This window comes from Bemisia tabaci, chromosome 2, assembly GCF_918797505.1.
Source record: "Bemisia tabaci chromosome 2, PGI_BMITA_v3".
NCBI lineage: Eukaryota > Metazoa > Arthropoda > Insecta > Hemiptera > Aleyrodidae > Bemisia > Bemisia tabaci.
In genome coordinates this window covers 45,808,084-45,825,531 of record NC_092794.1, presented here as the reverse complement: position 1 = coordinate 45,825,531, position 17,448 = coordinate 45,808,084, and the positions used below count along the sequence as shown (strand labels likewise).

Sequence of the window (17,448 nt, the reverse complement as noted above, 5' to 3'; positions counted from 1 at the left end):
CTTAAAGCTAGGACCATCACGTCTGTGTCAGGCGAGAAAATGTGCGTAATGTCTAATCCATTACTTGCAAGGTACACAGCATGAAGAATTATCTTCGTGTCCGCTTCCTCTTGAGTTGTGCAGAGACTTGAAACATCAGCCAGGTCTTCTGAAGATTGAGCCTTGTCCCTCCAGCTCACGATGAATTTTTTCTTCGCTTCCGATGTTATTTTCAATATTTTCTCCGCAAGGAAAGCCGTAATTTCATCTTTTGTTTTCTCGTGAGCGAGAAGTCTCGCCATTGAAATTGATCCAACCTTCATTTCCGCTGAAATTCGGTACTGAACAGGGTCTTTCCCCTGCGAGCGGTTTTCTCTTGCGTCTTTCTTCAGAGAATCGCTAAAGTACGTGTCGAAAACAACATGAACCTCGTTGTAATGGCCAAATTTCAGAAGGATTTTCTTCGAAATGTCAATGCACAGATCTTCACATGTTTTGATGTGGGTAGGTTTGAAATATGTATGCAAAAACGCCATCCCATCCAAAATTGCTGCTTTTTTGCTTTCACTCTCTAACTGTCCATTTGGCACTTGTGAAGATTTCTCAGTATTAGATTCATCCTTTGCAAGGGACTCCAATATTCCTACCAGCTTTGATTTAGCATTACAATGATACATTTTTCCGTCGGGCCCAAACAGTGCTTTGGGTAATGCAGAGAACTCAAAGTTGCTGATATTCATTTTTATATCTATGTCCGGTCGGCTTCTTGACGCGATGAGTAACCTAGAAATTAGAGACAAATTTGTGCTCATTGTAATGACATCATTTCTTGACTTTATTTTCATTTTTTTGGACGAGGAAGCAAAAGTTTTGGCCAAAGTTTTTTTCATGGGTGCCCAAAAAGGCACAGTTTTATTTTTGATACGGTTCATATTAAAGTTCTTTTCTAAATTCTCACCTATCTCTGAAATATTTGTAACAAAGTCTTTCACATCTTGGGGAAAAACACGATGAGACAAGATGTGGATTAACTGCGAATTTTTGCACTGAAAAGGGTTGGTAGAGTTTTGAAGCTCCTCTTTGATTTTAAGCACATTAGAACTTTGTCTATTTTGAATTCGGACAGACAGCTCATGATGCTTCTTCACACTTTTCTCCTCAAGTCCCAGCATTCCTTTCGTTTCAGTCGCAATTCGAGACAATTCGGGGCTGACCAGAAAAAACCTGTTCCGCGCGTTATCGTTTTGAGTAATACCGATTAGGCCTCCTTGGACTTTCAGTGTTCTGTTTTTGTGCTCTAAAGTTTCATCAGCACCGAGGGAACAAAACGAAACAACCGAATTACGATTGACAACCCACTCGCCTTTCATGAAATGTTCCCAAATTTGAGGATTACTGGAGTTTAATTGATCCATTTCAAAGAGGTAAAGTGATATCATTCTTGCATAGTTCAACCTGTTTAATGAAAAGAAGAACTTCAAAAAATCGTGTAGTGCTGTCAATCCTAGATTCCAATCAGCGGTCCTGACTGCTCTAAGAAAGAACAACATGGTTTGCACCATTTCAAGATAAGTGCTAGCCATTTTAAACAAAGGCTCCACCTCAGATCTGGAGATAATGAACTGTTGGAGCTTTTCAGGTAATTGATTATTTTCCATCAAAGCGGCTACATCTTCTTGACTTTTCATGATTTCATCCTTTTCGCCATTTTTTATCGCTGTAGCAAGTTTTTCCAAGCGGTCCTTCAAGTCCGACGGTTTATCTCCTGAACTTTCTTTGTCATACTCTTCAAAGAGGAGAATGTTAAGGGCACAAACGGTGGTGACATGGGCGTTGATTCCTCTTCTTATATGCCTCCCATCAAGAATGTTTTTTACCGTCACCGGAGAGTAAAGATCACATTCTATCCAGATCTCTGGAAGGCCACTCCCGCGAATAAATTCACCAATAGTGCGCAGCTGAGCGATAATGATGTGGAGTTCACCAGGTTTAAAGATCCACTTTCCTTGAAGATCAGCTCTTGCCATTTCAAGCTGTTTCATGGGCTTGTACAAGGCCATGTCCGCCGTTATAACAGTTTTACTCTGAGTAGGATTGACTACATTTTTTAGTTTATCTAAATAATGCATGGCTGTAAACTGCACAGAGAGACCCGTTGGAGATTCTGGAATAATAGGAAGTAAACATACTTTGGATACATTACCAGCCGTCCTTATGAGACTGTGAAAACCAGCCCACGTGGGCGAGGAATTCAAAATTCCAGTGTCTCCTAAAACAGCTTTTCTCAAAAGAACCCAGGAGTAAAAATCACGTAGAGCCTTACTTTTCTCAGGATGATATGAGTTTGCAACTGTGTGATCATTGGAACTAGCTGGAAAACTGGAGGTCCAATTACACGGTTTAGAGCAATGAATAATTTTTGGCAAACAATCATCAAAACTTTCGTCGGAAGGGTCATTTGATTCGGTTAAGCAGACAGGCATCGCAGAGTCGCATTTTTCTATAATTTGATAAACAGTCATAACTGTTCCATGAAAAGTTTTTCTGCCATCTACAGTATCTTCTGAAAAATCAATATTATCCATAGCAAAATGGACAAATCTCCCAGGAACAATTTCTGGAGGTACATAAATCCCGTCGTTTTCTTTGATTTGACGCAAAACATTTTTGGCAATGCGCGTCTCAATGCGAAGAATTTGGAAATAGTTTATGCTACACCCTATATTATTTAGAAATGATGTAAGTTGTTTGTTCCTTGTTAAGTGGTGGACTGTCAATCCACTCGCAACTTGCAACGGACACTCACGAGTTTTTTTAAAACGCAAAGACTGTCGATTTCCGACTTGTCTTCTCGAAAGACAATTGAAGAGAAGAATTTGTGATAAACTGCATGCACGTCGCTCTACGTCTTCAATTTTCGAAACTCTTTCCTCCATGATGTCTTTAGTACCGTTAATAATCCATTTAAAGAAAATTTTTATGTTTTCTGGAACAATTTTCGAGGTATCAGAAGGAATTGATCCATCAAACGTCCACAGGTCCATGCCCAGGGCTAATTTCCTGAGGATTGCGGCAGCTTTGAAAAGAGCTTGCATATCTTTAGTTCTGATATCCCCACTGTTTTCAGCTTCAAACAAAACTTTTCCTCTCGTGTGTTTCATAGAAACTCTTTCGCACAATTTTAATATCGCTGGCCGCGAAAACTCGACTCCTTTCCCTGCTAACTCAATTTCAATAAATTTTTTGAGGTCCCGTCTAGTCATCACTGCATGTTTGGGTACTTCATTCGATTGACAAATATCAAGGTAATATTTTTCCAAAATATCCATACTATAAATATTTCCAGCTTCCAACCCCGCCTCTAAAACACTCAAAAACTCAACTCCAGCTGCAATCGAAGAGTCACTCTCATTTTCTTTCGAATTTACTTTCTTTGCGAAATTATCCGCTGAACGTAAAACATTGGTTACTTTAGCTGTCCAGCAATCTACATGATACAACACGTCGATAGCGTGTGCGTCTTCGAGATTTAAAGCCTCACTTAGCCGAACTCTGAGTTCGTCATTTTGTAAGAACTCAACTGCTCGTCTTAATTTCTTTCCAGCTTCATCAGATGCTACTCTAGAAAGTGGCCTGTCCTTCAATCCTGGTCTATCACAGAAAAAGCAATTATTTTTATCGTAGCTCGTGCTCTGAGATCGCGTAAATTTCGGCAAAATTACCTCAACGTCCTCCTTTTTGTTTTCTTCTGGCGTTCCCGGTTCATTTGGAACGATTATTTTTTGATCTTCTTTAAGTCTATTCAAAAGAGTTTTATTCGTTGTATTCTGATAGCATGATCTGTGCCACTTTAGATTTCTACGTTTGACAGACTCGACCGAAAAGTCGCCATTGAATGTGCTTACAATTTTACGATATTTTGATTCTCCATGCTCACTTCTTTTGTTGATGGATTCAACTAATTTGGCATAACTTACGTCCTGAGGGGCAGCGACAGGCTTTTCTGAATGAATAGGGTTGGAAGAGCACAAGAAGCAATTGAGATCTTCATCTGCTTTTCGTTTCTTTGTACCCTCGATCTTGTACGCAGAATTCATGATGATGATAATTATTAGGGTGTCTGGATGCGCAACTCTGAAAATGTACGCAAAGAATAGGTAAATGGGTCAGTTTTAATATTAAACGCATTCGGTCGGATAGTTGAATTGTTAAATACTTTTCTTACGAATTATTTTCATTGATTTAAAGCTTTCGTTTTTGAAAAACAAATAATTGGGAAAGAAACGAAAGCTTGGAAACAATTGAAATCAAACGTGAGAGAAAGTTCGCAGTATGTTTGTACAGTCACGGTAGGTATTTTTACACAAGAAAAAAAAAACGCCGGCTCCAGGAGCCGTGACTCCGGGCTATATAGCACTACCGTGCGTTACGGGGGAGGAGACAGTAAGTCCCGCATTCAGGAACCGGAGCATCGGCCTCTGAGCCCGGAGCTCTTTTTGCTACGGGTTTAGAGGTCATTGCTCCGGCTCCTGAATGCGGGACTTACGGTCTCCTCACTCGTAACGCACGATAGTGCTGTATAGCCCGTGATTACAGCACCTGTGGCCGGAGGTTTTGTTTCAGTGATACGTCTCTTTCTGGGCAAACTTGGTAGCAGGTGCGACTCCAAAAAACATCCTGCCGACGCGCGGGAAATTTGAAAATGTGTGTCGCAAACTGTGCACTAAAGAGTGGATTTAAGACTTTCTTGATGTGATCATCGTATTTTCGCGTGACTTCAGCCACAGAAACTCTTTATTCCTGGCTATATCTCATCCTTGTAACAGACCCTTTCAGGAATGTATAAACATACGGACTCATTACGGGCTACATAGATGTACCGTCGGTTCTGGGTTTAGAGACCGAAAGATCCGACTCCCGGTCACTGAGCCCGGAGCAGTCGAAGCGACCGCTCCTAAAGCTTAGACTTCCGACATCTGAACCCGTAACAGACGGCAAGTCTATGAAGGCCGTAAATGTGACGTCCAGAGCTGAAGTGCTCTCCTCCCCCCCCCCCCCCCCTTTTAGTGAAAATTTGTGAGAGGTTCAAGTTCAAGGCTGAAAGGTCTGAACTTCTGAGTCTGGACTCCAGTTTGAGCATGATTGCAACAATAGCTGTAGAGATAACTGTCAATATAGTTGTGGCAATAATGAACCATAGAGACCAAAAAAATCGTTATTAGATGGTGATTTCTTCCTTTTGCTTTAACTTATCACTGTCATACAACTGTTTGACCAGATTCTTAGGAAGTTCCTTGAAACTTACTCGATTTCGAATCTCCTTGAAATTTCTTTCACCATAGGGAATCGGATACACATATGAAACATACAAGTAGAGTTCAAGTCAAGACGGTTTCAAGGTTGATCTTTGGAGTCCAGTCAGACCGTTGGAAGCTTAATAATAATATATCAACTGCCAGAGTCCTGGGCATTTACATCGTAAGTACAAGACGAATAAACACGAGTAGCGTTTGTTCCTCCACGTGCATCATTTCTGTCAGGATAATTAGAGTTGACAGAAAGCGAATCTACAAGAGGTTCCAAACATCAATACTTACTTGCAAATGGTGCATTCGTCTCCATGAGATCCACATCTAGGTGATTTGCATCGTACTTGAAAGATGAAAACTTCACATAATTGCACATGTAAACATCGAGCCAAACGGTTTTTTTTTAAAATTTGGAGGTTATGTTTCGATGAAACACCACAACGAGTTACACAGAAACACGAACAGGTGTATAGCGCTGGTAGCGCCACATCGCGGAAACATTTAGAACCCGCAAACAGGGATTTCTGCTAGATTCCAACAGAGCGCACAGGCTGTATGTTTTTCCACAAACCAAATTCTACCGTATCTCACAAAGGATTTTAAGCATTACTGGAGAGAAAAGAAGGTCGTAAGTCCCCTGTACATTTTCCTGACAGGCGAAGAACAATTTCTAATCTCATATTTGAAATTTCCTACCTATAAAACCTATTGGCATATAGTTCATTCGGCATATGAAGCCGCCTGAAGCCATTTCCCACCCAATTAAGCCCATTTTGGCCTCCATCTTGGATTTTGGAGGCCCCCCATAGGCGGGATGACAGTTTCAATGTAAAATTCGAGTTCTACGACCAAAATTACGTAAAGAAAGACATCCCACTCGGGGTATTAAGGAATTTCGAAATTTTTCGACCCCCCGGCGGCCATTTTGGGGGGCAGCCGGAGCCTCCCCGAAGGGTCTAGCATAATTTCTGATCTCATATTCGTTATTCCCGACCCAGAAAACCTATCTGCGGATATGTCATACAGTATATACAGCCATCTACGGCCATTTTCCCGCCAAGGGGCCCATTTTGGCCGCCATCTTGGAATTAGGGCTCCCCCTTAGGTCGGAGGATTTTTTGAATGTGAAATTCGGATTCTACGACTAAAATTACATATAAATCGACACCTCAGTCGACTCTGTAGGAACATTTATAATTTTTCAACCCCCCGGCGCCCCTTTTGGGCGCCATCTTGAATGGGGGGCGCCGGATTGATTTTTGAACTTGACACCATCGAAAATCTGATTCTACGTATCAAGACGAAGAGATTGATGTATCGAACACAATTTTTTCACAATACTGCAGACAAATCATCTTTTTTGTACATTAGCAACTCCACTAAATAGAAAAAAAACCCAGAAAATTTCAGCAATCAGGTGAAATACGTCTACAGCATGAACTTTATACAACCAGTAGAAGTGCAGAGGAATGGATAGGAAATGCTCATCAGAGAATGATTAATGATTCTAAGTTTTGAAGGGGTTCTTCCCGCGTGCTTTTTAAAGTTTTCCCAACGGCAACGCTGAAGGTCATCAAAAATTAAGCGCTAATAGAGGTGAAATACCCCTGATCAATACAGCTTAAACCGTTTAATATCTTAAATCTCCCTCTTGGAGTTGACACTTTCAAAAGCTCAATGATTGATTCGAGAGTTGCCTCAGAAAACGGGATGACTTAACTCAGTGAAAGTATTCAATTCGTCCGCAGACTAAGCTATGGTGCTGAAAGACAGATAGGGGGCGGAGGGGTGTCCCATGAGAAATCGATAGTTGAGGAATTGAATTCTTTAGTATGACTTTGAATTTTCCTTTTGTAAATCCGAGTCGAGCTCGAAGAAAGATCGGATGCTCATCTCGTATAATAACAGTCCCTTTCATTAAAATAAAGCATGAGCCTCTTCTGAGTCACATCGAAATTCGCTTTGAAACTGCTCACGTATTCTGCCGTGCTAAGGAAGAACGCCGTATGAACATTCAAGAGTTGCTAAATTTCCCCTGATAAAACATGTATTTTTGACAACATTCATGCATATTTTTCTTTCAAATTTTCAGATATTTTAGATGAAATTGCGTACAAATAAGTCTCAAAAATTGGAAGAAAAATATTAACGATTTTCCCCATAAATTCGTGTCTTATCAGAGGAAAAATTTGGCAACGCCTGGAGGTTCATACGGCGTTTTCCCTCAGCACGGCAGTATTCTTCTTGTCGATAAACTCTTCAATGATATCACTCTAAAAAGCCGTGATATTGCGAGACTTCCAGTAGTGATATGATAATCTCTACTGACTGCCATGCTAAAGAAGAACGCCGTATGAACATCCGAGAGTCGTCAAATTTCCTTAAATAAAATGTTTATTTTTGAAGAAAGTTATGAATATTTTTCCTTGAAATTTTCAGGAACTTTAGGTGAAATTGCTGACAATATTATCAGAAAAATTGGAAAACAATTTTTTTCTTAAGTTTACCAGAAAATTCGTGTTTTATCATTCGAAATTTGGCAACGCCTGAAGGTTCATACGGCGTTTTTCCCTAGCACGGCAGTATTCTTCGTGTCGATAAGCTCTGTAATGATACCGCCTTGAAAAGTCGTGATATTGCGAGACTTCCGGTAGTGATATGATAATCTCTACAAAAGCAGTATAGGCATCTCAAGACTATGACTAAGATTTTGTAACCGACCCAGACCACCCTTCTGAAAAGCGTAAGCTCATAAGAACCCTTGGAAATAGTTCTCGGGGGATTTTACGACAGGCCGTTCAATTTTGATTTTTTGCGTAAGCCTGACAAGCGAGCTGTATTTAATCACCACGCGCGCAAATGTTAATCTCTCTAGGCCCCGCCTTTCAATTCCTCACCACGAGGCGAGAGGGGGGTTGAGGGCGCTTTTGCTCCGCCGAGCAGCGCACAGAGGGTATAATTAAGATACTTCAATGTAATTAAATGATTAAGTGTTGATGATTAATTTCAGTGCTAATAATTTTCTGCTCGTTCAAATTAGTGGGTTAGAACCGTAGAAATTGTGAACACAATTTGCGTAGTGAAAAATTGATTTCTGTGTGTCTAGTAGCTTCAATACGTAAAATATTTATCTCTGCAGAGGAAGGATATGCCGCAGGCAGTCAGCAATTTTTTATAAGAAATTTTTAATTGCCATGGGTTTTAACTCGTCAAATTTGGATGATAAGTATCCACGTATTAAACGTTTTATTGATGAAGAGCTTTAAAAGCACAAAGGCAGCCTAGAGCTCCTTCAAATCTCAGTGACACTCTCCGCCTTGCCAGGCAGTTTGTTTAGTTGCTTATCCAAACCAAACTTAACTGAGGTAGCTGGTGCCGTGCCAGGGGGAAAAAAATAAAAAAATAAAAAACTTGCTTGAATTGTAAGCACAGTAATTAGTACTCTCTTCTTAGTTTCTGTACTGCTAAATTGTTACCTTTTATATTCAACACAAATAGATTGACTTTTACCGGTGATTGATATTTGCCTGCGATAGACTTGCAGTGCTGAGAGGATAGTGAGTTACACTGTGCTGCATTCCGGATTATCTTGACTCAATAAGAATGGAAATGTGTTAGTTTGGATCTGAGTTGTCAAAAGCACATTTTTAAAGACTTTTTTAATGTTTACATCATTTAAAATAAAAAAAAAAAAAAAAAAAAATAAAATAAAAAAAAAAAAAAAAAAAAAAGGAACGAGATACAAAACTTACAACGAGGATCGGTAGTTGCAATTCTTGAAACTTTCACATTGTGTTTCCTCTATTTAAATGTATGCAAATTAATCGATTCTTAGTGAGATGCCTCAACTAAAATCGATATTTTCAACGTATCAAAATGAAGAAAACCAGCGTTGCCAACTTTCAAGAATCACCAATGGGGATCGGGATCAATTTTAGTCATCCTGCTTGACGAGGAAACACGTTTTTTGCCGCTCCTGTGAAATCTGCTTCTGTTAAATTGGACCCTTCTTCTAATAACTCATTCAATACCAATGATATTCTCTAGATTCGAGCTTACTGAGCGCGGGACGACGACGTGAGACGCGTCGGGCCGTCAAGTGGGGCGTCGCGACGCTGCTGCACCGGTTGACGCTGACGACCGCGACGCGACGCAGCTTTGCAGATAATTTATGAACCATTCTCACGCACGACTGAGCTGCAGCCGCGTCACCTCAAATCCTCCCCAAGAGCGCCACCACCGCTCCCCCCCCCCCCCCCCCCCCTGCCCAACATTACACCCGCGCAGTCTTCGCAAATGGACCCTAATCTCCCCCCGAGTCCTCCCCCGAACCCTGGCGACCCCTTCACCGCGCTATCAGCGATTATCCTGCGTCTCGGGGTCAAACACCCTGGACCGAACTGCTGTGCTTAAGAAGAACGTCGTATGAGCCTTCAGACGCTGCAATATTTCCTTCAATACAAACCTAATTTACTAGGAAAATCGTCCTTTTTGACACCTAGCGCTCAAATGAGTTCTGAATCAATTTTTATTTATTTAAATTTCAAAAGGTTAATCTCGTTTTTTCCTAGCAATTCTCGTTTTCTTATGACATAGTTTGCAAAGTATTGCACTGATAATCTTACATGTTACGAAAATGACCAAAAAAACGAAACAAATAACATCCAGTAGCAAATACTGATGGAATGGCAAATGACGAGAGGACGATTTCAAATGACTGGCGCCCTTGTGGCGCACTACATATTCTATCCAAAAGATGGCTGTGTCCAATGCACTGAGTGGTCGATCTCGCGTTCTTCTAGAGATCTCTTTCGCGTTGTCCCTGTAACTGATGAATCATTATCATTAGACCATTTTGAAGACTGAGAATGTTGAAACACTGGAAAAAAACACATTGGATCTAGAGTCCAGACTCATAAAAACATCGACAAGAAAAAGTACTCTTGGTTCAATTAGAATCTAGCTTAAATTAAGAACAAAGCCTCTTAATTTGAGCGGATTTCCTTTTGATTTAAACTTAAATCTGATTGAATCAAGGGTATTTTTTCTTGTCAATGTTTTCAAGAGTCTGGACTCTAGATCCAATGTGTGGTTTTTTTTCCAGTGAATGCTTTCTTTAATTCCACAATGGGCCTGTTGCATGCAAGATATACAGCCGCGCGAATAGACTTTTTAGAGGTTAAATGACACGAAAATTACGATGGTCACATTAAAAAAGTCTGAAATACACTCCTTACTGCGCAATTTGCGTTGTTAGGAACGCGCTTTTTCAAATTTCCCGCGTCTGGGGGCAGTTTTCTAATCACCGGAAACGAGCAAACGGCGGGCTCAGTGATTTCCGGAAGATGTCGAGTCGTTGTTGTTGTTGTTATTTTTTTCCTTCAGTTTGTTTACAAACCCAACGTGATCTCTTATAGTGGTCCATATACGCTTTATGCAGTAACCAAATCGATCAACTTTTAAATATCCAACGCAATCCTTCTACATTTCATTTCACGATATCACGAGCTCCGATTTTTAGGTTATGTTGTCAGTTTTAGTTGACCGGAAATAGCCGCGAGTTGCCGTTAATTGTTTCCGTTAGAAAACTGCCCCCAGACGCGGGAAATTTGAAAAAGCGCGTTCCTGACAACGCAAATTGCGCAATAAGGAGTGTATTTCAGACTTTTTTAATGTGAGCATCGTAATTTTCGTGTCATTTAACCACTAAAAAGTCTATTCGCACGGCTGTATCTCTTGCATGCAACAGGCCCATTGTCAAACGTCCCATACCAAAGCATAAGATGCTGAAACTACTAAAATGTACTTTGGTTACCTTGTTAATCGTGTTTTTAAAATTTTACATGGGTTGCATGGGTTTAAACAAATCTTAAAATTGAGGACTGCAGTTAATGAATTGCTGGCAATAATGCCCTCAGTTTCTCGGATTGAAAAATAAGTATTTATTATCGTATTATTTTTAAAAGTAGCGGGAATTCCGTGTGACACTCAATGGGCAATCGATTCAATTTGGTATCGCGTATAATGACCGGAGTAGTGCACTGGGAAAAAAAAACACTTTGGATCTAGAGTCCAGACTCTTGAAAACATCGACAGGAAAAAATACTCTTGATTCAATCAGATGTAAGCTTAAATCAAGAACCAAGCCTCTTAATTTGAGCGGATTTCCTTTTGATTTAAGCTTAAATCTGATTGAATCAAGAGTCCTTTTTCTTGTCAATGTTTTCAAGAGTCTGGACTCTAGATCCAATGTGTTTTTTTTTCCAGTGTGTCTGAGATGGAAAACTTACGAGGGCGTCTGGACGATGTGAATAATAGAATCGTAAAGTTGATCGGAGGTGAAGGCAAGGTCAAGTCCTCTGCCGATACCACGTAACTCGATGATGCGAATGTTATGAAACTGATCCGCGAACACAGGGATGCCAAGAACAGGAACTCCCATGTGAGTGGCCTCAATCAAACTGTTGAAACCTCCGTGAGTGACGAACAGAAGCAGCTTCGGGTGAGCTGTAGGGGAAAATCGCAGAACAGACAGTTTGAAATCGTCATCAACTCTGACGTGCTAAGGAAGAACGCCGTATGAACATTCGAGAGTTGCCAAATTTCCTCCGATAAAATGTTTATTTTGGAGGAATATTATGAATATTTTTCTTTGAAATTTTCAGGAACTCTGGATGAAATTGCGAACAAAATTATCTGAAAAGTTGGAAGGAAAATATTCACAAGTATACCAGGAAATCCGTGTTTTATCGAGGGCAATTTGGCAACACCTGAAGGTTCATACGGCGTTTTTCCTTAGCAAGGCAGAACTAACCTCTTCAGTAACTTGATAGAGAGAGTATTGCCATTTAGCTATCGTTTTTTATTGTCTCCTCGATCTTGAGCTTCATGGAGCTCCTAGGTTCCATAAATGACGGACGCTGCAAATAAACAACGGAAGAAACATAGCTGAAGTAACAAAATGCGCATTTCCAGTTGTGACGTTAGGAATCTTTGCTAATATTTTATCTGTTGAAAATAATACGACAGGTAAACACGAATAGCTATGACAGCTAAAACTACCAACAGCTGTTCTTGAAATTTTCTATGAGCCGTTCACAAAAGCCGCTTCTTCTTCCGTTCAAAAATACGCGTACCTAATTGCACTAAAAAGTGCAGGTTATTTACATTTATTTCATTCTTATTTTTTTATTTTTTTATTTTTTTTAAAAAAAATAAGAAAAAAAACACATACCTAATTAAAGATTTTCAAACATTTCGATGGGAGTTAGCGTCTTTTGCATTTAGCCATCGATGGTGTGGTTTTTATTTCACCTTGACGTAGAAATGCTGGTTTTTCATTAATTGACTCGAATGTACTCCATGTACATAGGATGATGCACTTACATCTGTCATACTTAATTGTTGGGTTGTTCAGTGACTAATCCCATCAATTTTGATCGAAAACGTAGTCTCCTAGCTGTCACCCTGAATGTATAAGAATGTTTGGTGGTTTTCAAATATAGACCTACAGCGAGTATAACGTCCCTTAGAGCTTAAAAACTTATCATGATATAAGCTAGTGCCTGAACACTGTACAGTGTTACAACAGATGATGAAATTTTGATTCCTTGGCTGTGAAAAGCAATTTCGGATATCGAAGAGTTTTCATCGTGAGGAATAGCTTGCTTACCATCGGGGCTGTGATGAAAATTAGGGGCAGTGCAAAATGGTCGTAAGGGACTGTGCTTGCAGACATGGTCTGTAATTTGCGCGTGGAAAATACGCTAACCTACCTAATATTTCCTGCTGCGGTGCCCAGGATAAAGTTACGATATTTTGGTCACCCTCGAATAACGTAGTATCGTCCCACTTGATAATGACTCGATATTTCAGCCTTTTAAGAGCGTTCGCAATTTGTTGAGCACGATACTCTCCAAGCATAGTGCCGGTAACGATAGAGCCGAAACTAATGTAGATCACTCCGAGCTCAGCTTCATCCAGAAATGTTTGTAAGTCCTGAAACAAATTTCATTTCAGTTTTCCTATTCATAGGTAGTTCCCTTGATACATTTTTAATTTGATGTACGTAATTATGTGACCGAACGCAGCTCGCTCTTCAGTCGCAAATCGATATTTACATGATTCCAATAGGGTCCCGCCTTGCATTATTCTGCGGACATAGCAAGAAATAGTTGCAAAATTAGACCCTGAGATGGTTATTTTATCCAGAAGCTTCCCTGCCATCAAAGTTTAGTCTTGCTGAATTATATTGACGAATAAATTCCTAGGTGGCAACTGAAAACCTTCTTCATTTTCCTGGCAAGTTCATCAGCCACAGACAATTAAAACCCAGTCCATCAAAGACTTTTAATTAAAATGTCAAGTCTCTAGTCGTTGCTTGCACCAAATCACCCCCAATAATAATTTTCTGAAAATTTTCAGAAATCATCAAGACAAACTAGTAGTGAGTGTATTACAAAGGTTGAAAAGCGGCATTTTTGTCATTTTTTACCTGTGGCAGCTTTTGCGCAGGATTTATATGCATTCCGCCAACCTCAATCACGTTTGATACTAGAGGGCGCGAATATTCAATAGAAAAATGGGAATTAACCAGCATCAATGATATGTTCTTGATCATGCTCGATAGTGGTGGCATACTGTCCGCTCCAGGATACTTGAAATGTTCTCTGACTAGCTTCTCTTGAGAGGGCAATAAATACCAATGAAATATAGCTAGGTCCCACAGTCCAGTCACTGTGTTTTCCAGCCTTTCCATAAAACTCATTTCATCACTGAAAGACAGAAGCGGATCAGGAATGCTTGGAAATGAAATAGGGCTCCCTGTAAACAAGTTAAGACGATATTAACAGATAGACATCGGTGTCATCGTAGCTTATCATACAACCGTTAAGAAAAACTCTTTGTTTTGTGGAAAAGAGAGACTCCAATTCTCGTCATCGACTAGTCACCACCCAGATAAAAAATTATGTGGAGTAAAATCGGGAAGACACCGAAAAAACATTTCTTAGCCGACAACTTAAGTAAGGGCATGTATGACAACGTTACCTTTTGATCACGTTAGCCTCGCACTGCTGTGCTATAGGGAAAAACGCCGTATGAACATCCGAAGGTTGCCAAATTTCCCTTTTTTAAACATTCATTTTTAAGGACATTTACAAGTATTTTTCACTAAAACAGAATTGCAATTTTTCTTTTTAAGTTATTCTTAATCCAACATCGAGGTCGCAATTTATCTTGTGAATAAAAACTTCTCAAAACTTTTGCGCTGTTATCCCTTAGGTAACTTGGTAGATTAAAGTGCAATTTAAATTCTCTGAAAAATTCGGAGGAAAATATCCACACGTTTCTCTGGAAATTTGTATTTTAATCTGAAGAATTTTGGGAACGTCTGAAGCCTCATACGGCGTTTTTTCATTAGCATGACAGTGTACGAAATAGGTAGGTTAGGCAGGAGTAGTGCCTACCGAGAACTAAGGAACGCTGTTCAGATGTAGGTAGTAAAGCTCACGCTTAAGCTCTCAAAATTAGAAAAGTAAATTCGCATACGTACCCATGTTGTTAAAATCGTGAGGGAATGGAGAAGAAGGGAAGATGTCCACGACGGGGGCGCTGAATTTGTGGCCGAGAGCGACAATGAACGGCTGGAAAAAACCCACTTCTCCGACTATGACGTCGTAGTGCTCATTTGATTTTACCAGTTCTAGGATCTCTTGTGAAGACATACATAGCTCAACTTGTGAACTAAAGTACATGTACGTGAAAAATCGGGTTATAAGCGGGCTGTCTTGTTGAAATTTCGTAGCGTTAAACTCTGCAACAGCGAAGAGAACGCCTCGTTAAGTTTTCCATCTGGGCTTAATTTATTCTTACCCTAGAGCTAAACAGTCGCCCCTTGGCAGCTAAGCAACCCAACCGCGGAGGTCCGCACCGCGGCAGTAAAAGAAGAAAAGAGAAGGAATATAAGTCTTGGGCGGTTATGGGTCAGTTGTAATAGTCACAGAATCTTGTTATGAAGTTTAAGCTCTTAGATCGTCGTGTTTTTTGATGATCGATTGATTTAATTGATATTGGACAAAGAACTTATGGTTCATTAAAGTGTGGTTCTGCTCTGTCAGATGTCAACGTTAATTCGCATGATTAAGGATTGGAGCACTCCGCGCTACAAATTGGGAGACCCTTGCTGAATCAATCGATTTATATGGCTTGAGATTATTTTTTTTTGTTCTGTACATCTATCGCGGTATCAAAAGAGTTTTATTAATTGCTAACATAATTTTAAATTTTGAAACTTCCTATCAATTTTACCTTTCATTGTGGAGAGATTCCTGTGTCTGTCGCTGTCCATTATAATTTCTTTGTAATTTGCTTTTTCCTTGTGGAAATGCGACAAGACAGTGACTTCGTGACCTCTTCGTGCCAGTTCTTCGGCCAAAACGCTGTGGGCACCAAAATGACTTTTTGTGGTCAACGGAAAGAGGAATAGGACTTTGAAACAATCAGAATATCGAAATAATGTGAAATGAAACAGAATCATCCACAGTATTGAAGTCCTTTGATTCGGCGATGATGTTCGTTTCATTTTTGGTGAAGTACCTAAATAGTAGGTCTCAGGAAATTAGGGACTTCTGCAATAAGAAAATGAAATAACAATGAGAAGGAAATGTGAAGGTACGGCAAATAACGTCATTTTCTAGATGAAGCGCCTTTTCCAAGTTTGCAAAATTAGTAGGAAAAAAATTAACTTCTGATAAAAATTCAACCTCGACATTGTTGCTCAAAATTTCTCTTATTTTTGCTTGCCATCAGAAAAAAATTGTACAACTTTCATTCAGAAATATGCGACATGTCTCTAAGACTTAGTGGGGAGGAAGTATTGCTGAACGAATATCCAGATGTGTCCAATTTTCTCTGTGAAATATTCGTTTGTTACGAAATTAATTAATGGTTTTCCTTGAAATTTTCAGATACTGTATACGTGAGATATTGCCAATAGGATTCTCTGAAAAATAGGGAGAAAAATACATGGAAGTTCACATGAAAATTTGTATTTTATCAAAGGAAATTTGGCAGCGTCTAAGGGCTTTTATGGCATTTTTCTACAGCATGGTAGAATAGCAATGCAATTTGCGAGTAGAAATTTTGCAAAGATGAAATGATTACTTTCTTTTTCATGAAATAAAAATGAAGGCATGGACGTCATTGCCTTAACGGAAATGACGCTAAGGCAAGGAACCTGTCGCGTTGCCGATAAAATGCGCCAAGATTGTCGTAAAATCTATCCTACTCGCGTATGTTCTTAGAGGAAATGTGCAAAACCTTCATTTTTTCTTTTCTATTTTTTCTTTTTTCTTTTGTTTTTAAAAAGAAATAAGTTTCTTTCATTTGTGTGAGGAATATTATGAAACATATAGTTTGGAACTGTTTAGATTTTCCTAGAAGAAAAATTAATTCCCCTTCGATGTCTAATAAAAACTTTAAGTAAGTTGATAACGTTGTATTGCTGAAAATGTGTACCTCGAAGAAATAAGATGAAAAATGTGGGAGTGAATAGCTGACTCTTAAAAGCAAATATATATACTCATTTATCGTAGATTTTCTCACGATTGTTTACCTCTCTCAGTTCGTGTAAGTGATCAACTTTTTGATCATTGATTTACAAACTATCGAATATTTAAAATTCTAGTTTTTCCAACGTGTTAGTTTTTTAAAGAGACTTTTCCATACTTACATATGTGTACGCATTATCAACTATCGCAAAAAATATGCACTGTTTACAAAAGAAAATGAACAGATCCTAAAAAATCACCAAATTTAACGGATTACACTCCAAAACCAATATTGTCTAATGAATTTCAGAATATGTAGCGTTACGTTATTGTAACAGGTTGATATTCACTGGCTACAAAAACATTTTCACGAAAATCACAGGGTATTAATACGCAATAATTAACATTTTCTCCACAGTTTACCAAAGTTGGCACATTATTGTAGAATTTAACGAAGCTGCGAACGCTTTTTATCATGTATCTCAATTGAGCAAGACGAACTCGGACTGTTCCATATCACCTCGAATGTGATAAAAAAAACCATTCTCTTATGACAGAAATTAAAACTTTAAACAAAAGATTATTTTCAGTTAGTCACCCGGACTTTTACG

At 39.3% G+C, this 17,448-nt stretch overlaps 2 protein-coding genes across 4 annotated transcripts in view; one reads left to right on the top strand and one right to left on the bottom strand.

Moving 5' to 3' along the window:
• Positions 1-17,448, top strand: part of LOC109040110 (uncharacterized) — a 237,468-nt gene that overhangs the window by 33,914 nt on the left and 186,106 nt on the right. The gene's annotated exons all lie outside the window — the stretch shown is intronic.
• LOC109040109 (UDP-glycosyltransferase UGT5) lies at positions 9,799-15,917 on the bottom strand. Its single transcript, XM_072297398.1, has 6 exons — positions 15,597-15,917; positions 14,842-15,102; positions 13,783-14,111; positions 13,064-13,286; positions 11,579-11,795; positions 9,799-10,116 (listed from the first exon to the last, which is right to left on the bottom strand). The coding sequence occupies exons 1-6, from the start codon at positions 15,868-15,870 to the stop codon at positions 9,840-9,842; spliced, it is 1,581 nt and encodes a 526-aa protein (XP_072153499.1). The 5' UTR covers positions 15,871-15,917; the 3' UTR covers positions 9,799-9,839.